This window comes from Cyprinus carpio, chromosome B21 (assembly GCF_018340385.1).
Source record: "Cyprinus carpio isolate SPL01 chromosome B21, ASM1834038v1, whole genome shotgun sequence".
NCBI lineage: Eukaryota > Metazoa > Chordata > Actinopteri > Cypriniformes > Cyprinidae > Cyprinus > Cyprinus carpio.
The window spans coordinates 4,212,982-4,236,417 of record NC_056617.1 but is presented as its reverse complement, the minus strand read 5'-3'; the positions used below and the strand labels follow the sequence as shown (position 1 = coordinate 4,236,417).

General features: G+C 36.6%; 1 protein-coding gene and 2 long non-coding RNA genes across 3 annotated transcripts; all 3 read right to left on the bottom strand.

The window, feature by feature from the left end:
• Positions 1-30: 30 nt before the first annotated feature.
• LOC122141203 lies at positions 31-21,753 on the bottom strand. Its single transcript, XR_006157618.1, has 3 exons — positions 21,633-21,753; positions 11,051-11,107; positions 31-206 (listed from the first exon to the last, which is right to left on the bottom strand). It is a non-coding gene; the product is annotated as an uncharacterized LOC122141203 (long non-coding RNA).
• Positions 3,329-7,820, bottom strand: LOC122141201. Its single transcript, XR_006157616.1, has 4 exons — positions 7,564-7,820; positions 6,624-6,695; positions 5,635-5,698; positions 3,329-3,351 (listed from the first exon to the last, which is right to left on the bottom strand). It is a non-coding gene; the product is annotated as an uncharacterized LOC122141201 (long non-coding RNA).
• LOC109089066 (urokinase plasminogen activator surface receptor-like) lies at positions 14,094-15,551 on the bottom strand. The gene is made up of 5 exons (XM_042747598.1): positions 15,426-15,551; positions 15,232-15,351; positions 14,861-14,992; positions 14,563-14,670; positions 14,094-14,444 (listed from the first exon to the last, which is right to left on the bottom strand). The coding sequence occupies exons 1-5, from the start codon at positions 15,472-15,474 to the stop codon at positions 14,254-14,256; spliced, it is 600 nt and encodes a 199-aa protein (XP_042603532.1). The 5' UTR covers positions 15,475-15,551; the 3' UTR covers positions 14,094-14,253.
• Positions 21,754-23,436: the final 1,683 nt, after the last annotated feature.

Here is a 23,436-nt window from a genome sequence, read left to right as displayed (position 1 = left end):
TTTCTCATGTGAGTTTTTGGCATGGAATGCAAGACATACGGCGCTGTATATGGACATTCTTTTTAGATTTGCTGGTGCTGAAAACAAGTACTGCCCAGGACTTCCTCAGCCTCAAGTTTATTGCTGTTGTAGTGGCAGCACAGCTTAATCAAAAAGTTTCCGTTTAATAAATCAGTCGCTCTTTTACCCAGTTTTAACATGGGATCCTAGGGAGACAAAAATAAGGCAGCATACAACGGAAGTTAAAATCCACCATGACAGAGCTCATTGTTTACTCGGGAAAAGGGCGTATGCATTCCATCTAAGCAAAACAATAAGAAAATTTGTAATAAATACCACTACTAATAATTCTAGTTTTTAAAATTGCCTGGCTTACATGGTGCAGATAAAAACGAACTTTATTTTATAAAACTAAACTTAATTTGAACGTAAGAGCAGGTGCTCCCTTTGAACTTAATTGAATGTGCAAAGCGTTTGGTGTCAATCTCTTACAGCTATTTTAGCTGTACAAAAACACTCTGCTATGCTACTTGATATTTCAAACTGGAATTTATTATCATATTATTTTAATGTATTGTGTTCATAATCATAAAGCGGCTTGTATTGCAAATCATTTTTCTGTTTACTTATTATTAATCTTCTATTTACCTATAGCAGCTAATGAACCGGAAGTCTTGCACGTTCACAGATGAGGTGAATACTCCAGTTAATCAGTTTAACTGATCAACTCCTGTGGTATTATTACCTTCAGAAAATTATTACAGTAGATCATACTGGACTTAGGCTACCAATACCAATTGTTCTACTGTTTTGTTTTCATATTGGAAATCTTATCCTCAAAGACACAGAGAGACATTCAATTATCTCATTATGTATTGATATCTATTGCCTCTTCACTGCTTTCAGTCATTTTTATTTTCCAATCAAGCCATAGGCTACTGTTTTTTTAATTAATTTATTTTTTATTATTTGTAATATTTTTCCTCCTCATCAAATCATCTGTTGCCCCTGCTTATAAATGATGCTAATGCAGTTTGAAATGTTACATTTTGGAAAAGCCCAAATGGAGAAAACAACAAATTGCAAGAACAAAATGAACTATGTTCCAATAACATATTCATATATCTATGCAGCAGAAATGGTCTTTTATAGGTCTGAGCAGCCAGACATCCCACCTCCCCCAGAGGGTAAGGAAGTCTCCGATATATTGATAGAGGCTCCCTGATACCCGCAAATTATATACAATTTAGCTATAGACAGTGAGAAAGAGACATCTATGTACACTGAAAAAAATAATTCATTGGATTTACTCAATTGAATAGTGGACATTGGTTGCACACAAATTGTTTGCTTTGGTAGCCACTTACACAATTGTGTTCCATCAACACAGATTATTCACGTTTAAACTACACAGACTATTCACGTTCAATCAACACAGACTATTCACGTTCAGTCAACACAGACTATTCACGTTCAGTCAACACAGACTATTCACGTTCAATCAACACAAGTACTTTATATTGATATAAAGTTAATGGAATGTAATTAATATAAATATTCTTTTTACATTGTTAAATTGTAATTTCTATGTTCTAAATCTATATGTATTAATAAAATAAATTACAGTTAACCAAGGAAAGTGGAAATCATAGGCAACTTCACTGGTTAAGGTTTCTTGAAGGGGTTTCGCTTCTCATATGAGAGGCTTATTTAGTTCTGACTGAAAAACTACCATTCAGTCACAACTGAAGAAGCCTCTTGGATGAAAAGTGAAACGTCTTCAAGAAACTTTAGCCAGTCCAGTCCATTGATTTCAACATTTCTTGGATAACCATGAACTGGATGACTTCACAAACAAATTAGTTAAGAAATAAACAATTATCAAATGTATTGTTGTTGACATTTCACTTTACTGTTGTAAACATTAACAATATATTTTCATTAAAAACTATAAGCCTGTTCAATTCTGACATTTTATTCAACAAATGAATGCACTGCACAGGTGTGGCTAGAAAAAAATGGCACCGAATTTCCAAAATTAAAAGTTCACCATAATGTGCCATGGGGATGTCAAGATTTGTTAACAATGTAAGATATATATTAACACGTTGACTAGGTAAATGTGCCTAGTACTGGACAGTAATCAAGACTGTCAATGTAAAACTTGGTGTGTACTGGGGTGTACTGCATACTGTATCTAAGAGCCCCAAAAAAAGTATAACAATAGTCATGGGCTAATCAAACTAAGAATAATGCGCTTCTTTCCAGATGTAGCTAAGTTTGGCTAAAACATGCCAGAGCTTTTTCAAAATGCATCTGCATCTATTAAAAAAAAAAAAACACACAAGAAAATACACCTTAAATGTACTGTGGGAAGCTTAAGGTTTTGGAACAATGCTATATTAACAGAGCAAAACAATGGAATGGTAAAATCCTAATGTGCCTGGTGTACTGTACAGTAATCAAGACTGTAAAACATGGACCTGGTGGTTCCAAAAACCAGGCTGCAACACTGCATCCTGGGGTGTACTGCATAGTATCTAAGAGCCCAAAATGAGTTTACTAACAATTATCAAACAAAGAATAATGCACTTTCTTCCCAGATGTAGCTTAGTTTGGCCAAACATGCCAAAGCTTTTCCAAAATGCATATGCATCAATAAAAACAAATACACATGAAATGTCCTGTGGGAAGCTCAAGGTTTTTGAACATGTATTATATATTAACACAATAAAATGGAACGTTTAAATTCAAATGTGCCTGGTACTGTACAAATATAACTGCATCTATAAAACAATTCACTCCAAATGTGCCATGGGAAGATATGGTTTTTGAACAATGTATTATATTTCAACACATTAACACATGGAAAGATAAAATGCAAATGTGCCTTGTACTGTGAAGTAATCACAACTGTAAAAGAAAAACATCACTGGACTTGGTAGTCCCAAAACCATGTTGCAACACCACTCAGTCCAGCAATGTAGAGTTTGCCAAAAGTCATGTCCTAGTCCAACCAAGAGCCAAGAACAATGAGCTCTCTTCACTGGTGGAGCTTAGTTTTCAAGCTTTGAGCCTTTCCTTACAGTTCACCTGCATCCACCTCCATGATTATCTTTTGAATTACCTCAAAAGTGTAGCAGAGCTTTGTAGGGTACTGCATGTTTAATGCATAAGAGAGTCCAAACAACATGCAGACGCAAGGGCTACATTCTCAAGATCTCGAAGTGCCATCACACACTCGATGACTATTCCGACATCATAGGGTTCGCTGTTGGCAGTGTCTTTCACAACATAGATCCCCACTGTCGTCATCTCTGTGCCACTGAAGAAATGGGTCTCAGTCATTTCCTGGTGAAAAGAAAGGACACAATTATTTAAACTCAGACCTCATTAGGACATAGAGCAATCATTTCCAACATTACTTTTGTGCTTAAAAATACAGAATTTTGTTTTACTCTTTACATACATAAATGTTTTAACATCAATTGCAGGAAATAAATTAATGCTCAAAATCTTCATATAATTCAGCATTGAAGATTTCTTAAAAGCACTGTCAAAATCTCGTCTCTATCTCGTGAACCCAATTTTGTGTCTCATCTCGTGAGCGTTTTATTACACCCCTAGTTAAAAGATCCAAATCCCTCTGGCATATGTGCTTTTTGCATAAAGAAGCAGCAGACACACTAATGTTTTGTTTGGTTAACTGAAATTACAGTACATTTGTTATCACAGGGACAGTTAAGTACCTTAAAATGTAACGTTTGGGTACTGATACAGAATTCCAGATGACCAGTACCCAAACTCTAGCGAACACACTAAAGGGGGCTTTCACACCTGAATGAACCAAACTTCATGTTTTGATACATACGGTTAGTTGGCTCTTTTCGTCTGACCAAATTTCGTCTGTTTGGTAGGTGTGAAAGCCCCCTAAGTATAAAAATGAAGTACAAAATGCAGCACAAAAAAAATTTGGCTACAGTTGAACACATAAAATGTGCCAGGGCTTTTGTGATCCATTTTTTAAAACTAATATTTAAGATTTTGTTTGCTACCCTGGCAAAGGAATTTCATGGAATAGACGTCCTATTTTTATTTACATTATTTTAAGTTAAAGGGCAAGCTAACTTGTATTGTTTTGTTAAAGCAGATAAAACATGTTTGTATTCTAAATTTTTACATTTAGATTACAAAGTATATTCTACTATTCAACTTCTGCGGTTCTGCCCATCCATTTATTTTTTATGTAGATGTTTTTTCAGATGTGCAAGTTCAATTTACAGCAAAATTACAGCTAATTCTGTGGTTGTATAGCAACCAACAAGAGCAGCATATTCATAGTTTTCACATGACATCACATTCTAAGTAAAACGATCCCTAGGAGGGCAAAAAATACATTTTCCACTGCTCGCCTACCAGGAAGCAAGTGATACAAAGTTACTTTAAGTTTGTTACTTTTGCGTTGCCAAAATGCTGGATGGTAGTTGTGCTTTCTGATTAGGGCTGTGCAAAAAATCGAATACGATTTTCATGCGCATCTCTTCAGTAAAGACGCTCCTGTGATTAGTAGTATATCTCCAGCACGTACGTTAAGATCAGGGTTGCCAGGTTTTCACAACAAATCCTGCCCAGTTGCTTCTCAAAACTAGTCCAAAACTAGCCCAATCGCGTTTCCAGGAGGTTCCCCGATAAAAAATTGCATCCCGGGGTTAAAATATATGTTTTTTGGCAGGGTTGCCTTGGTAATATTCACATTTTAGGGGCTAAATATCACGTTATTGGTATTGGGGTCGCTTCAACCCGCGGACATGTAAAACAACCGCAGACTTGGCAACACTGGTTCAGGTGGAGCGGCATTTAAGTTACTACACAGAGTCGTAGTCCACCGACAAGCTACACAAAATCGCTTTCAAAATCGACAAAGAAACGCCTGCGATTTAAAATCGATTTTGTGTAGATTGTCAGTGAATTACGGCTCTGTGTAGTAAATGCCAACCAGTGTCCACAAGTCTGCGGTTGTTTTTCATGTCCGCGGGTTGAAGCGACCCCAATACCAATACCAATAACGTGATATTTAGCCCCTAAAATGTGAATATTACCAGGGCAACCCTGCCAAAAAAAACTTATATTTTAACCCCGGGATGCAATTTTTATCGGGGAACCTCCTGGAAACGCGATTGGGCTAGTTTTGGACTAGTTTTGAGAAGCAACTGGGCAGAATTTGTTGTGAAAACCTGGCAACCCTGATCTGAACGCACGTGCTGGAGATATACTACTAATTACAGGAGCGTCTTTACTGAAGAGACGCGCATGAAAATCGTATTCGATTTTTTGCACAGCCCTATTTCTGATACACTAATCGCGGAAGAGACAAGCCTGGGCTGTGTTAGGTGAGGGATTCCCCGCAAGGTAAACGTAAAAAATACCGCAGTCGAGCCGTGGCAGGGACCTGGCGCTTTTGAATGATAGAAATGCGGCAGCGTATGCCGTAACATGGATCGGAAGTGCCCAACACTTGCAGTTTGTGTCCATATCTTTCTTTTTCTTAAGTTGAGAGGTGATCCAAATAAATTGTAACTGCTTCCCATAAAAAACTATGTTTTACCCGATAATGCTTTAACACATGGGACCTACTTGGTAAAACTGAGGGGCAGGCTTTACAATGCCACATTCATAGCATTTTCTGCATCATTCGTCACTGAAAAAAGAAATAAAAAATAAAATAAATAAGGATAAATCAAAGACAGGTTTCACAAATGAAACACTAATTTTCAATTAGAAATACTTACATGCTGGCAAATTATGAAATATCAAACAACAACAACAAAACATATTAGGGGTACTCCTATCAGGATTTTTGGGGACAATCACCATTTCCTGGACACAGTATGATCCGAAACCAATCACTGTGTCTATAATGAAGCCTGTGGAATTATATTTTTATTTAAATATTCTTTACAACAATGTATATTAAGTATTAAAATTAACCTTTAAAAATTAACCTTTAAATGGCCAATACAACCAATATAAAAGCAGTAGCTTAACCTTCTTGCAAAAAAGTGATTGCAGCCTCTACTTATTGACTGAATGGTTATGTATTTATCCAAATGTGTCCGCAAACAGACCGTCGCATCCCATCTGAAAAGGCTTTAGAAGCACGAACGTTAAAACTTGTGGCCAGCTGCGTGGCAGTTATCAACACCGACTTATTAATGGTCGTCAACGTATTATTTGGCAGAAAAACAGAGAGAAAGACAAGGAGACGGCAGATACTGGATTCTCCTGCTTTCTATATTATAGTTTTTAAAGAAGCTTGCTATATTATAGCTGCGGCGGGTCAAGTTATTATTTAACGGCAGGCCAAAACGGCCTACAGGCCATTGGGAGATCTCCCTTTGCAGACTCCCTCCTGTTTTTAAACATGAAATAAACAAAAACAATAACAACAACAACAACAGGTAGTCAAATTTGTAGGTTGCACAAGTTGTAAAAACTACTGGCACTATCTCAAAAAATGGTTGCAAAATGCGAGAAAACATTTTAGACTGACATTCTGTGGGAAACACTGAATAGCCTACTACAGAACCCTGCCCTGTGAGGTAAAAACTGTAAACATTACTCACCACACAAACTTGAGCCCACAGTGAAAGAGCTGACTCCACATGACATGTACAGAGTGTGAGTTTAGTGTCCATCTGCAACAACAAAGAGCAAGAACATAAATTAATGTTACCATGAAATAATTAAAAACTAAACTACATGTTAACGTTAAATCATAAGCCTTTCAAGTTAAACTCCTCCTTGTTTAAGATGAACAGCTAAAAACCATTTAAAAACACATTTTGTAGATTAAGTGACCCTTTGTCTTTTCTAAAAGGTTAAACTTACTCAAAATGTATCAAACAACTTAAAACAATAATGCTGTTCATGGCAAAGCAGTATTTTGGGTGTTTGCGCCACAAAAAAGTTAACATGGCTGGGGCTAAGTACCCCACCCCCAAAGTAGTTTTTTTTATTTTTTTTTTATCTCTAGTTACCAATAGACTGTATAAGTTAAAACACTTACCCAGTAAACACAGGAAAATACAACTGACTTTCTGAAATGAAGTATCTCTGGGTTCCAGAACTGGGACTAACATTAGCTCAAAATACTTTAACGTTATCGTTACCTTGTTAGCTCATGGTTAAAACCATAGACATAATATAGAGATAGACGCCAGATTTTTCAACTCGGGCGGCAGACGCGAATTCGCGTCAAATGCGTGAATGCACAAAAAGCACCATATAAAATTATTAGCGCGTAATGCGCCAGACGCTCAATTCGCGCCAGACGCTCAATTCGCGCGAATGAGGCGTATTCGCGTGTACCGCGCCGCGCTATATGCCCCATTCGCGCCGCAGGAACTTTTGACGCGCGTATATGGCGTCTTTACATTGACTTAACATTGAAATCACAAGCGCGTGTGAACGCACCATAAGATGGCGGCCCCACGGCTCGTCCGCGCCAGTAGGGAGTAGCGGACACACTTCATTCTAATTCGACAAAAACGAAATAAAACTCACCAAAACCTTGTTGTTCCAAAAATCACCAATTTCAGTTTTGCTGCAACAAACCTCTAACTTGTAGAATTATTATTGTAGCCTATTCTGTCTGTAGCTTACATGATGCACGTCTCTGTTTCTCTGGAAGTTGCAAGTGAGACCGTTGAATTTGAAAAAAAGCGCGGACTTTTCTTTCTTCTTCCCGAAATGCATTGCACCCGTGCGTGAATATCGTGAGATAAAATGAGAACTGGTATTCACTTGATTGACTTACTTTATCCCAACATGAGCTAAATATGTTCGTGCACGCTTTCTGCATATAATGTGCAGTCTACACAATGCTATCACGTTTTACTTAAGAACATAAAACCCTTTAGTAAAATATACTAAATATAATTTCATAAATCTAACAAGTGACCAGTCTCCCTTTTTTCAGTGTACCCAGTAACCCGAAGTAAACAATTTGTATCCAGTAACATTACAAACACTTTTTTTTGCCTTTACCTGTTAAAAAATTAGGCTTTCTTTTTGAGTCACATTATTGAGAAACCACAAAAAAAAAGCCTAATTTTTTAACAGGTACAATTTAATGTAATGTAGCAATGACCAAAACATTTTAAAGGGGCTATATACGATTTTTCGACCACTAGATGTCGCACACACCGCATCTCAGACCAAATCAAACATGCGCTGCGGTCACACTTCGGCCGGCCGCAGTTCGGTTTCATTTTCACTTCGTTCACTTTCTCTCAGTACAAAAAGTGTTGGCAGCTTTCACATTCCAGTCTGGTTTCAGTTTCGTTTTTTAATTTATACTGTGTTGCACCTGTTAGTTTACTTTGTCTCAATTTCTTTCTATTTACTGATTATTTTGCACACCTCTTTTTAGTTTTATTCTCATTAGCCTGTCTAAATAATGTCCTCTTTGTCTTTTTTAAACATTGTTTTGTTTTACATTGTTTTACATTTCTCTTACATTTACATTCCTTCTCCTGTGTGTTCATTCTAGTTATTGTCGTGTTATTTTTCTTAATAAAAGGAAAAACTGCTTTGTGATCCACCTCCTCAATTTATGCATTTGAAAGTTAATTACCAAACGTATCTTTATAAAAGTCACGTTATTGCAGATTAAATATAATGAGGATAAATATTTCTTCATCACACTGTAAAAAGTCTTTCTGTGGGTATTACATTTCTAAATTTAATAGGCTATGTAACCTTTATTTACAGTTTTTTTTTTATTTTTTTTTATTTGTTTCAATTTACAAGCATTTCCCGTTACAACGCACGGTTTAATCAGCTGGTGAGCACGAGGCACGCATGCGCTGTATTTTCCCAATGACAATTACTGGGGTATATTCCAGAAAACACGATTAATTTACCGTCAGCTAAACCCTGAAATCTCGGCTGATTAACCCAAAACCTTGCTTACTCGAGGTATGTGGTCCAACACAGAGTATGTACCTTTTACAAACCCAGTAAAAAATAATACATTAAATTAAAAAAAATAAAACCAAACAAAAAATACCATTCATACGAATTGTCTGTATAAAACACGTTTTTAAAATTATTATTGTTAATTTGCAGAGCTTGTTTTGTTTGTTTTATGTAGAGCTTGTCTAAACAGGGGAGTAGGAGACTATTAAGTACTACTCATCCTTTTAATTACACAAATGTTTAAAAAATGTCTACAAATTTATAAAACTGATCGATATCAGAGACACTGATTTCACTGCCTGGGGGGCGATATCAATGAACTCGCATGATTCACGGATTCACAGAGATCGCCCCCTTAAGGCATACTACTGAAATTTCAAAACGTTTTGAAGCATTTATTATGTAACGAAGCATCGTTAACTGAAATCACGTGACTTTGGCATTTTGATATGCGCATCCAAACACTGTTTCAAATGACTCGCAAAGGTTTCAAAGCTTAATTAAGCGGCCATCGCTAGTTAAAGTGGCAAAGAGGGTTCCTCAAATGCCATTGGATTTAGGGTGTAGTTGAGCAACCCCGTTTCACAACATTTGCAACATTTTAGTATGTGCAAGAGGAACTGTCTTGCTGTTTATAATGATAATAAAAAAAGGTCATGAGAAAGTATTTTATGTTTATGAATTATTGTGTATGTCAAACAACACTAAGTCTCCCACACTGGACCTCAAAACAGCTAGTCATCTATATTCTCTGTACAAGTAAATCAGAGACAAGCCTAAAAGACATTTGTTTATGTTTATCTCGACATTATGTTTAAATGTTTACCCTTACGAGAAAGAAGTTTATTCAAGTGTGCTATTAGTATACTTCTTTTAAACTAAAAATAGGAAAGTATGCTTTTAGTTTACTTTTTATGTACTTCTCAGAAATATAATTAAAATTACATTTAAATATACTTGACTTATACTTACAAAAAGTCTAAATATGTTTGATCTATACTTGTGCTCCTAGAATCTGTGTTTTCATTGTTATATGGTAGACGGCGCTAGTACACATCTTCTATACAGAAAGTGAAGACATGTAATCCAACACGATCATGTGACATGAAACAGCATCAAAACTGTAATGTTATGGAATAAAATAACTCTTTAAAGTCAATGATCATTTTACTTACAACGAGTATTCAACCAGGAAAGACAATACAGGGTGTGTCTCGTCAGCTGTGAATTGATTGAATGGAGCAGAGTGTAACAGGGTGTTATTTCATTACATGTTATACAGAATTTTGTATGGAAAATAAAACATGTTTTTGTCCTGTAGATCCTTTATAAACCCTACACATGCTGGAAGGTCTCCCTCCTATTAGCCTGGAGGACACGGCGTCTGTGATTTCCAACAAGAATGTCAAATTTGGATTGTGTTTACCGACAGTGGTTTCTGAAAGTATCCCTGGGCATCCCATGCTGATGAGTGATGCAGTGTCGCCTGAGGCCCGAAGACCACAGGTCTCCAACAAAGGTTTTCGGCCTTTTCCCTTACGCACAGAGATTTCTTCAGTTTCTCTGAATCATTTGATGATGTTATGCAGTTTAGATGATGAGATTTGCAAAGCCTTTACAATCTGATGTTGAGGAACATTGTTTTTAAAGTATTCCACAATTTTTTTTACGCACTCTTTCACAGATTGAAGAGCCTCTGCCCATCTTTTCTTCCGAGAGACTCTTCCATCCCTTTTATAGCTAATTATGTTACAGCCCTGATGTCAGTTAACTTAATTAGTTGCTAGATGTTCTCCCAGCTGAATCTTTTCAAAATGTTTTGCTTTTTCAACCCTTTGTTGCCCCCGTGCCAACTTTTTTGAGACCTGTAGCAGGCATCAAATTTGAAATAAGCTCATTTAATGGATAAAAGTGTAAAATTTATCCGTTTAAACATTTGTCGTGTTCTCTATGTTTCACTGTGAATAGAATATTAGCTCATGTGATTTGAAAGTCTTCTAGTTTTAATTTTATTCAAATTTTAAAAAAGCCCCCCCCCCCCCACAAAAAAAAAATCCGGGTTGTAGATTACCTTGTTTCTGCAGTCATTTTTAATATTTCTTGTCATGCTTCTTACAGAAATAAAAACCTTGGAAGAGAAGAAACATGATGATGATGATGATTATTATTATTATTATTATTTAGTTTAAACAATATTTGGATAATAACACTAATAAAAGCTAAAAATGTTATATCATGAAAGCAACTAGAGAAAAATTTAAATATGATGAGAAGTAATATTTCACAAATAGTTTTTTCCAATTATTTTTCACTCTTTCAGTATATTTTGTGTGTGTGTAACTAGCATGGAAGGTCAAACGTACACTATATTGACACTATATAAACTATGCGTACACTATATAAACACTGTGCATTTTATGGAAACACTAGTGTGTTTTAATTTGACTCAGCATGTTAATTTTCCAACACATAAACCTGTTCACACATTTGATTTGATCACACAGCCAGATTTGGTTTTGTACCACAGGTGTGTCTGTTGATCTCCTTGAGTACACTGATGTTTGCATAAGCAATCATAAACTTCTGTACTTTTAGTCTTCTTCCACCTTCTCTGCTGACTATAAAACAGCATGTAATTTGTTTTGGGAAAATCTGAGATGTTGACCTGGACACTCTTACTCATACTATTGGTGACTTACCAGTTGTGGCCTCTATTGATCAATATAATGCTGCACTTTCATCCATTTAGATTAGTTTGCACCCTTAAAGAAACATGTTGTTTCTTTTAAGAGGTCCTCACCATGGTATACTCCTGAGCTTCGTGAACTTAATGCAATCGGCAGGCAGTTAGAGCAACAATACAGGAAATCTGGCCTGACAGAATTCATAAACTTATGTTGGAATAGCATCAGACAAAAAAAGCAGACCTTGAGCCAAAAACTCATCAGCAAACACCAATGGCCTGTACATACACTATATGGACAAACGTATTGGGATTTCCAAAACTGTGGCAACACAGAGACATTATTCATATATTTAAAAATTGTATTTCCATCTCTGTTGCAACAGTTTTGGAAGTGTCTAAAATGACTGTACCCATATGTACAAGTCATCAGTGTTTGGCGATGAGTTTTTGGCTCAAAGTCTGCATTTAAAGTCACACCAGAGGTGTTCAGCTGGGATACTGCAGACAAGTCAAGTTCTTCCACACTGACTGAATCAATCATTTCTTTTTGAACCTTGCCTTATACATGTGTTCTGACATGTCCACAAAATTTTTTGTTACGTTCCTGCTGTTCCCGGGTCAATTTGACCAACCTATTTTAATGGCAACTCTACAGACCCAAAATAATAACATTTATTGGTTATATTTTATTATTTTAGTTTTTTTACTATCCTATGAAGCTAAAAAAAAAAAGCTTTTCCGCACTCATTTCAATATAGAAAAATATTTTGTCAGCCAAAGATGGTAAAAATTAGCTATAATTTCTTTTTTCATTCTATCTGTAATACTATTAAACCTATGTTGTTTTTCTTGAAATTTTGTGACTTATTCTAATTTAGGGTCATGAACATGCATGCAAAGTTTCAATATGCTAATGTGTTTTGACATGATTAAAAAATGTTTACAGTCGTACTGTCCCCGGGTCAATTTGACCTGCCTTTTTTAATGTTCTAAGGCAACTTTACAGACCCAAAATAATAACTTTTATTGATTAACCTTTTAACTGTAAGTCCCACTTTTTGAGCATAGACATAAAAACGACTTTTCCAGCTAAAATTGTTATAAAACTTGAATACTTCAGACCACTGTCTTAAGATTGGTATATTTTTAAAAGTGAAACATCACAGATTATTGTAAACAGTTCTAAAAGTAAATTTATATATATAAAAAAGTTATAGAAGTCTAAATTTATGAAAATGTAAAATATAAAATATGAATTTTCTATATTTTATATAAAATAGCAATTTTACAAAACACTTTTACCACCAAATCTTCAAGAAAATCAACACCAATCATCTGAACAAGTTTTGAGCCAAATTTTAGGCTAATATCTGAACTTTTAAGTATGATTTTGTGGATGCGGTACCAAACTTCTTCACTAGACGATATACAGGGACTCTCGATTTCCATTTATTGTTTGAGTGTTCTATTTGATAAATTTCTAAATATTTATGAAGTAGGCATCCTATTCAGAAATAGTTTGGGTAGTATCTTTGATATTTGATTTGAATTCAATCTCTAAAACACATAAAAACATTTGGCACCAAATCGCAAATGGAGAATCTATTGCCATTTATCTATTGCTCTGTCATTTCTTTGAAAAACAGTCAGAAACCTTTCAAATGATATATAGTTTGTCAAGATTACTTTAGGTTTAGAACAAGATATTATCATTAAAAAAATGAGTAATCGCAAACATCTCACAGGTGTGGGGGAGTGGCAGTCAAAAGTAGTGGTTAAAAACATATGTATAAATCATAAATTCAGATATTCATTCTTTGAAATGTATGAAAAGTATTGATATTAAAAGTTTATTGACTGTACTTGATTGTATTTTATTTATTTTTTTCGTAATTTTTGTGGAACTACACTGAATTTAATACGGGTCAATTTTGACCCGGACGATACAGGAAGTCACCAGTTTTTGAAAAGTACATGAGGGCTAGAGTGGAGTATATTGCTAAATATTATATAGCCTGCTCTACAGTATAATTAAATTGAGTTAGGAAACCCAGATTAACCTTTTGCAGAAAAAAGAAACATGTAACATTTAATATTATAATGAGTCAAGTGCAGAGGGTTCCAGTAGTGGATCACATGATGTATTGCAGTCATACTTTTGACCTTTCATGCTAATTGCACACACAAAATATATTGAGTGAAAAATAAACTGACAAAAGTGTTTGTGAAATATTACTTCTCAACGTAGCTTAAATTTCCTCTTATTACTTTCATGACCTATCTATAATGCAAATCTTGTTTGCATTATTAAATAATTATCATACGTTTGTTGTGTACTGTAAATAATGAGCATACATTTTTATTTCTGTAATTAATATTTCTGACATTTTTAAAGCATGACAAGCTATATTAAATATTAACGCAGAAAAAAGGTAATGTAGTATTTTATTTAAAAAAATGTTACAGAAGAATGTCACAGCAAAAAAAACATACCAGGACACAAAAGATGCACAGTACAGAGAATATACAAGCTCTATATTCAGTGCAGTGTGTCTGATTGTAGATGTGAATGTGAAGAGCTGCTGGATTCAGTGCAGCAGGATGAAGGAGAGCAGAGAACAGCAGAGGAACAGGAAGCTCTGAGTGACGCTCTGAGCACCGTTACACAGGTTCCCCTCACAACATGAGACACCCTGAACATCCTGAACCGATGATCCAGCATCACAGATAGATTTAGAGACACAGCCTTTTACAACCATTGACTGGCCACCGAAAGTCCCTGAGGAAAATAAAGAAAAGACAGGTTTTTCCAAGATAGAAAATTGGTATTTGTTATCTGTATCAAATGCTAAAACATAAGAGAGATAAAATAACTTGTTTTTTTTCCAGATTCTCACCTGTTGCTTTCAAGCAGCGGTCTTCATTCCCTGTACAGCTCAACATGTTTGAGCAACTCTTCTCATCACAAGAGTAACACGTCTTTCCGTTGGGGACATTAGAAGGATCTACAGGATAAAACAAACGTATTATTTTATTTATCTAATGAAATAACACTCTGTTAGCTGCACCACTTAATCAGTTCACAACTGACAAGCCGCACCCTGTATTGTATTTCCTGAATGAATGTCCTTTGGAAGAAAAATCTGAGTTGACCTTAAAGATAGTTATTTGCATTTGGTCAGTAGAGTATGATACCTGGAGCGTCTTGGACGTTACACTGGTCTGTGTTACAGCACGCAAAAGATGTTTTTGCAATGCCGAGGTTGATGGATCCACTTGGACAGTCAGCAATACAGTCTTTAACCTTCACTTTAGCACTGATGCCACCTAAAACATGAATGATTCAGGAAAGACCAGTTCAACACATTATTTTGACAGAAAATATATTTATAAATGTCAAAATGTAGAATTTCTTGTTAAAAATATTGATTCATTTTTAATACTAATTTTTTAATTTGAGAGAAACAAATTCAATGGCAGAAATCTAAATAGAATATTCTGTGATTGCAATCATAAATTCTGTGAGGAATTCAGCAGTTCAGTGAGAAGTTACATTTTGGACTTACCAGCTTGTGCTACAGTTGTTAAACTCATGCACTTGGAAAATCCACTGGGACATGTTTTTACCCTTTGATTTGAGCAAGAACCCGTCAGACCCATACACTCATAACAGCTGAAAGAGTGTCCTTTAAAACAAAGAGAGATATCAATAACCTGTATTTGTACCCAATATCAATACAAACACTATTTGTCATCATACCTGCAGTGAAAAGAAGGAACAGAAGAAAAACTGAGATTTGCAGATCCATCTTTGATCAGGATGTGAATGAAATAATGTCTGTTTCAGCGCTCATTTTATAGCTTTTCAAATGGGAGGGGTCTTCATGAGAAATGAATCCTTAACAGAACATTACTAGAAAATGAAACTTCAGCTTGCATCACTTACTTGCCAGTTAATTATTAAGGGAGGATTAAGGAATTACAAGGAATGTACAAACAAACAATCTTAAAAGGGATAGTTCACTGCAAAATGAAGATTCTGTCATCAGTTGCTCGTGTTTTTTTCCAAACATGTTTGACTTGTCCTTTAAGGAACCCCAAAAGAAGATGGGTTCAGTGTTGTTTGGACCCCAACATTCTTATAGTACCATGTGCCTCATGGAAATGCAAATGCATTTATAATGCATTTGTAAGAATAGTCATTCACATACTATATCTGCACATATTATGAATTTTTTGTTGAGAGAAATTGCTTCCTCACCTTTCACAAGAAAGGAGGTTTCATTAGTGAAGAAGGAGATGTTACATGTATGTGTGTGTGCGTGCATGCGTGCTTGTTTGTGTGTATGTGCCTGCTTGTAAGTATAAGGTGCATATAGGATAAGGTTATGATGATTTTTCATTTTTTACTTTGAAACAGCACTGATTATAATGTTTAGGTATGATAACAGATATGAGAGTTTGGTTATACTTTTGATCCACAATGGTACATACAAGTGCTATGATTTCTGCGAAGCAGAAAACGCGGACGGAATCTCAAAATCCAGTCATGAAAATGAAACTTACATTTTAACATAGACAGTCACGGAATTTGTCAAAGTTAGCATAAATTAATCAAATCAAATCAAATCTCCATATGGACCAGTATCTGTAAATGTTAAGCCGCAAAAGTTGGTTGAAATATGAATCCTGCATGTTCTGCGCGTCTCTGTGTGAATGAATGAATGGCAGAGACGTTTACTACATGGACTGAAGCGCGTGAGCTTGCAGTAATTTCAGCATCTGCGTCTCAATGAGGACATAAATACATAAACAACATCACCAGAACTGTTCTGAGTCACTTCACAAGCATTTCACCATTTCATTTGAGTAAAACCAGTGTCAATTTAAAGGTATTCACAGCAACCCAGGGTTTCCAAAAAATTTAATCAATACAAAACGCAAACTGACCGCCACAAATAGATTTTCCAAGACTTTGACTTCATTGAATAAACATGAGCACAGCACGTTTCAATATCAAAAACTGATGCGGGTGTTTTTATATCACTGTATTTCAGAAGGAAACCGACTTTGTTTAGAAAATTTTCGATTTTTAATTTCATTTTGCATGTAATGCTTGATAAGACAGCGTTTGTGAGCTCAGCGCTGCTTTGCAGCCGTTACCGGAGAATCCTGTATATCTCCCGCTCTTAAAGCGCCTCCTGTTGGCGGAAAATGAATGTATGTGATACTGGTACTACTGTTGAAAAAATTAATAAAACTTTATTTTTTAAAGAAATAAATCACACAATATTTCTTCCATGTTTTAATTTTAATAGCAAATCCCCTTTATTTAACAAAAAATAAAATGTTTAAATTTCATTAATTAAAAGACAATTTAAATTTGGGTGTAACTTGTTTACTGTTTTTCATAATTATATTACTTGTAGAAAAACTTTAAACACAATTGTAAATAAGTATAAAGAATGGTATTGGTTTTATTTTTAGTGATAAAAGTTTTTATATTTTATTTTTATTAGCATATTTTTGTGTTTTGCTTTGGTACCGAAATTGGTACCGAGAACCATGGATTTTCACTGGTATCGGTACCGGATACTGAAATTTTGGTACCATGACAACACTAGCTGGATATGAAATGTTACTTTGTATTAGATATGAAATGTGCAATACATTAAAAACTAGATCAATCTGTTTGTAGGAGTGTTTGATTAAAGAAATTTATGTTTTCAATAAATATATAATTTTTTCTGCATGAAAATGACAAATGTTTTAATTTATCCGTTGTTGTACAATTTTGTCTTGAGTCAACCAACTTTAAAAAAAAATACATTTAAAAAAAATGAAAATATTTATTGATATTGTTATGGTGTCCAATTTTAAGCAGGAAAAACATAACAAATAATTTTTTCCTCATTGTTATCATATTGCGTACTGTAGAGGGTAAAAGCATCTTTTTATGTTCTGCAAAAGAAAATTAGTCTATTGAATGATTTCAATATTAACTAAGTGGTGAGGATGGAATGTTATTGGAAAAACTAGGTTATTAAAAAAAAAAATTATGATCTTTTCACACACACACACACACACACACACACACACACACACACACACACACACACACACACACACACACACACACACACACACACACACAGTATACAATATTGTTACAATGAACTATCCTCTAAAGCAGTGTTGGGCAACTTCGGTGAAGGATTACAACAGGGGCAGTTCCTTATTAACTGCATGCACACACATTTGCCGGGACATGAAACATCCTGTTCCACAATAACCGAAGGTTTCCTTTTCTCATAAATCCCCCACAAACATTGAATCAGGTTTCTGTTTCATAAATTCATAAATATTTTATAAGCTCTGTATCTCATCTGCCAACCGACACTCTCAGAAAGGTTTCAACATTTAAAAAAAAATATTACATGTTAGATTGTTAATGTTTTTTTTAACCCTTCAACAGTCACACTAAGAATTTTATTTGCAAAAAAATATTTATTATTAAAATTGTGTTCCTGACACCACACTGAGCAACTTTTAGTTTTTTTTAGTTTTTTCTTTTTTCAGATGACCCATTCACTAAGCAGATACATGAGTCAACCAGCTGGATGACTTGCCCATTTAGGGTAACTTGGCATGAACTAAAAAGTATGATGCATCAATGGAATTTTTCATTTGTGCAACTGAGTTTTTTTTTTTTCTTTTGTATAAAAACATTACAGATAGCAGAATATGATAAAAAATACCCATGAATATATATAAACATAAAATAATAATTATATCACTTTACAAATAATACAAATAATCAATAATGGATCTACGTAGTGACAATCTGTATACTCGGTAAATAGTCTATGAAATATAATATAAATATAATTGAACAAATTATTGATATGATATTCTGTGATATGCAACAAAGCATTGGTTTTTGTTCGGACAAAGGAACAATTTCATATATGATCTTGTGCAGTGCTATTCCGAGTTCTCTTTCATCATCTCGTATTCGAGATCCACCTATGGGAAGGGCATCCATACCTGACCTCTGCAGAAGCATCCAATTAAACCAAGTCTGGCTAGACAGACAGAAGCGGGCAGCCAATGCCAGGTAAGGCCCCGCCCCCTTACCTAGGGGCATATAATGGCTGCAACGCTGCTATTCTCCAGTTGACATTCGCTTCTCACGATCTCTGCACTGATACAGTTCGGTTGGATTACGCTGCTCACTTTCGTGTCTTCAGGAGGACATATCGCCTGATCAGCCTCCGCCAGACGTGACAGTTGTCTTTTCAGCCTTCTGCTGTGTTCTGCATTCAGAGCCGCCCGTGCTCTCGCCGTTTCACCTGCTCCTCCTTCCACGGCTGTCCGCCATGGATTTTTTCCGAGTTCTTCTTTGGTATGTCGCTGTCTAAACCTGCCGCTTCTCCGGGGAACAGCCTATCACGGGCCTGCCTGCCGTGTGTGGAGCGCTCATCGCCGCTAAGGACCTTCACCCGTTCTGCGTGGTTTGCTTGGGCCTTAAACACGCTCAAGAAGCCTTGGATAACCCGGAAAATTGCAGTCATTGCCTTATGCTGCCCAAGAAGCTTTTACGACACCGTCTTAAAGTTGCAGCAACCCAGTGCTCCGAGCTCGGCCTTTCTGACTCAGATGGGGGACACGGTGATGACAACGCACTACCGGGGGACTCCTGGGGCAACTCCTTACTTATTTGGGCTGACCAGCACAATCCCGCATTCCCCGAAGAGGACATCTTCGCAGGCAACCTCATGCTCGCCGACGAACCGGCCAGTTCCGGCGATGATGATGATGCTGCCCTTCTTGGGGTCTCAGAGGACGAGGAGGCCATCCCACCCTCTGGCATTCCCCTGGCTAGTAAAGGATATGGCAGCTCATGGTATGGGTGACCCCCCGTTATCGAGCCTTCCATCGCCAGGCACCTTAACCCTACCAAGCCTGCGGTCACTCTATGGCGCTTTCTGTGGTGGGAGGGTGCGCGCTCTGGCTTAACCTGTCAGGCCTTCCTGACAGTGAGAAGCGGCGCATCGCCCTGTGGAGAGAGAAAATCTGTCTGAACCCCTGCATGTTGCCCCTGGGTTGTCCACTAGATGGTGCCATTGCATCCGCTGGGCTTACACAGCTCCGCTGCGGCTTGGGTGGGAACCATAGACTGTATAAAAACATGGACGTAGTGTCAGTGACATCACCCATAGACTCCTGAAGAGCGGCGCGTCACTCCCAGATAATCTTGGCAGCACGTCACCGCGCGTCACTCCCAGAAAACACCGCGCGACTCTCCCGGATAATCAAAAATGGGCAAAAAGGCGGGAGCTGGTTGCTGAAGCCACGCCTACCTAGGGCGACGGCATTGTCAGCAGAGGCAATTCACCTGTCACTCAAGTGGCCATACCCTTAATTATGCAGAACTTTAAGGCTTAATATAATTTAAATGGATGAGTTATAAAAAAATCCACCCCCGTCACAGTTGACATGAAGGGTAAAATTAGCTATATTTACTCACCTAAAGGATTATTAGGAACACCTGTTCAATTTCTCATTAATGCAATTATCTAATCAACCAATCACATGGCAGTTGCTTCAATGCATTTAGGGGTGTGGTCCTGGTCAAGACAATCTCCTGAACTCCAAACTGAATGTCAGAATGGGAAATAAAGGTGATTTAAGCAATTTTGAGCGTGGCATGGTTGTTGGAGCCAGACAAGCCGGTCTGAGTATTTCACAATCTGCTCAGTTACTGGGATTTTCACGCAAAACCATTTCAATGGGCAGACTGATTCAAGCTGATAGAAGAGCAACTTTGACTGAAATAACCACTCGTTACAACCGAGGTATGCAGTAAAGCATTTGTGAAGCCACAACACGCACAACCTTGAGGCGGATGTGCTACAACAGCAGAAGACCCCACCGGGTACCACTCATCTCTACTACAAATAGGAAAAAGAGGCTACAATTTGCACAAGCTCACCAACATTGGACAGTTGAACACTGGAAAAATGTTGCCTGGTCTGATGAGTCTCGATTTCTGTTGAGACATTCAGATGGTAGAGTCAGAATTTGGCGTAAACAGAATGAGAACATGGATCCATCATGCCTTGTTACCACTGTGCAGGCTGGTGGTGGTGGTGTAATGGTGTGGGGGATGTTTTCTTGGCACACTTTAGGCCCCTTAGTGCTAATTGGGCATCGTTTAAATGCCACGGCCTACCTGAACATTGTTTCTGACCATGTCCATCCCTTTATGACCACCATGTACCCATCCTCTGATGGCTACTTCCAGCAGGATAATGCACCATGTCACAAAGCTCGAATCATTTCAAATTGGTTTCTTGAACATGACAATGAGTTCACTGTACTAAAATGGCCCCCACAGTCACCAGATCTCAACCCAATAGAGCATCTTTGGGATGTGGTGGAACGGGAGCTTTGTGCCCTGGATGTGCATCCCACAAATCTCCATCAACTGCAAGATGCTATCCTATCAATATGGGCCAACATTTCTAAAGAATGCTTTCAGCACATTGTTGAATCAATGCCACGTAGAATTAAGGCAGTTCTGAAGGCGAAAGGGGGTCAAACACACTATTAGTATGGTGTTCCTAATAATCCTTTAGGTGTGTGTGTGTGTGTGTGTGTATATATATATATATATATATATATATATATATATATATATATATATATATATAGTATATTTATTATAGTATATTCTGACTTTTTTACAGTATGACAAGCTAAATATAACCCCAGAAACAAGAAGGTGTAGTATTTTATTTCATAAAATGTCACATCAGAATGCCACAGACAGAAAAATATCAGGACACAAAGGATACATTATACAGTGAAAAAAACAAGCTCTATATTCAGTACAGTGTCTGATTGTAGATGTGAAGAGATGCTGGATTCAGTGCAGCAGGATGAAGGAGAGCAGAGAACATACCAGGACACAAAAGATGTACAGTACAGAGAAAGTACAAGCTCTATATTCAGTGCAGTGTGTCTGATTGTAGATGTGAATTTGAAGAGCTGCTGGATTCAGTGCAGCAGGATGAAGGAGATCAGAGAACAGCAGAGGAACAGGAAGCTCTGAGAGATGCTCTGAGCACCGTTACACAGGTTCCCCTCACAACATGAGACACCCTGAACATCCTGAACCGATGATCCAGCATCACAGATAGATTTAGAGACACAGCCTTTTACAACCATTGACTGGCCTCCAAAACTCCCTGATGAAAAGAAAGAAAACACAGGTTAGTCTAAGTTGGAAATTGGTAAATGTGAGCTGTATCAAAATCTCAATCATAAGAGAGATAAAATAACATTTTTAAAGTGAGTGTCGACTTTAAAGATAGTTATTTGCATTGGTCAGTAAAGCACAATACCTGGAGCATCTCGGACGTTACACTGGTCTGTGTTACAACACACTGAAGACCTCTTTACAATGCCGAGGTTCATGGATCCACTCGCACAGTCAGCAACACAGTCTTTAACCTTCACTTTAGCACTAATGTCACTTAAAACTTGAATGATTCAGGAAAGACCAGTTCAACTGCACATTATTTTGATTGTAAATATAATTTTAAACATCAAAATGTAGCATTTTTCTCATTTAAATATTGATTCAGTTTTCATACAAAATGTATTGTTGGCATAAAATTTTGTGAGAAAACAAATTAAACAGAAATCTGAATAGAATATTCTGTGATCAGATTTGTAAATTCTGTGAGGAAATTAGCAGTTTTGTCAGAAGTTACATTTCCATGAACAAAAACACAAGCATCTCCATCAGTCAAAAATAACAGCGAATTTCAATCCATCATATTGGATGTACCAGCTTGTGTTACCTCCGTTTGAACTGCATTTAGAAGATCCACTGGGACACGTTTTTACATTTTGATTTGCACAAGAACCCATCAGACCCATACAATCATAACAGCTGAAAGAGTGTCCTTTAGTAATAAAAGAGAGAGAGGTAGCGAGAGAGATATCAGTGATCCATATTTATACTCCATATTGTTCATAAGATGTAAGCAATGTGTTTCATAATGTTTGGTCCCCAACATATCTCTTTGTGTTCTGCATAAGAAAGTACGTCATGCATAAATTGTGTATAAGCTTTATTTTATTCTTTTTACTTTTTTAATAAGAAAAAATTAGACATGAGACAGAAAGCAAAGACATATACTGTACACACACACACGCACACACACACAACAAGGACAAACATATTAACAATAAAATAAATAGTGCAAAGAGGTTTGACAGCCTTTCAATGTAAATGACAAATAATAATATTAAAAATACACAAATGTAAAATATACAAATATAGTGTATTCATGTTTATTATCAAATTGATTGATTTAGACTATGTTGACACATGGCGTCTTTTTTGAAGCTGCCAGCGTTTGTTTTACATAATAATCCCATGAAGTAAACTGTGTCCTGAGCAACTTTTTGAAATGCCAATGCTACATCTTTTTCTGCACCTCAGAGCATCTTTTCAAGTTGAAAAATGTTAGGGCGTGTTCACATTTGGTATCTTTTTCACTAGAAAAAGTTGACAAGGGCACTTAAACTGGCAACGTTTTGGTTACAAATAGCAGCCGAGGGTGTCTTTTGTTGCTATAACAACGGATGCAATAATACAAAAAATAATGTTGATAAGTACAAAAGACAAAAATAGAGAGGGAGAGAGAGGGAAAGGGGGGATGGGGAGTGGCAAGTTAGAATTGTATGTTGTGCTG

Bases quoted from the DNA above. Each gene is read 5' to 3' on its own strand.
- LOC109089066 (XM_042747598.1), bottom strand. From the start codon at position 15,474: ATGGATCTGCAAATCTCAGTTTTTCTTCTGTTCCTTCTTTTCACTGCA. The intron at 14,993-15,231 runs GTAAGTCCAAAA...TTCATGTTTTAG, and splicing joins AACAACTGTAGCACAAGCTG to GTGGCATCAGTGCTAAAGTG. The intron at 14,445-14,562 runs GTGAGAATCTGG...TATTTTCCTCAG, and splicing joins CCGCTGCTTGAAAGCAACAG to GGACTTTCGGTGGCCAGTCA.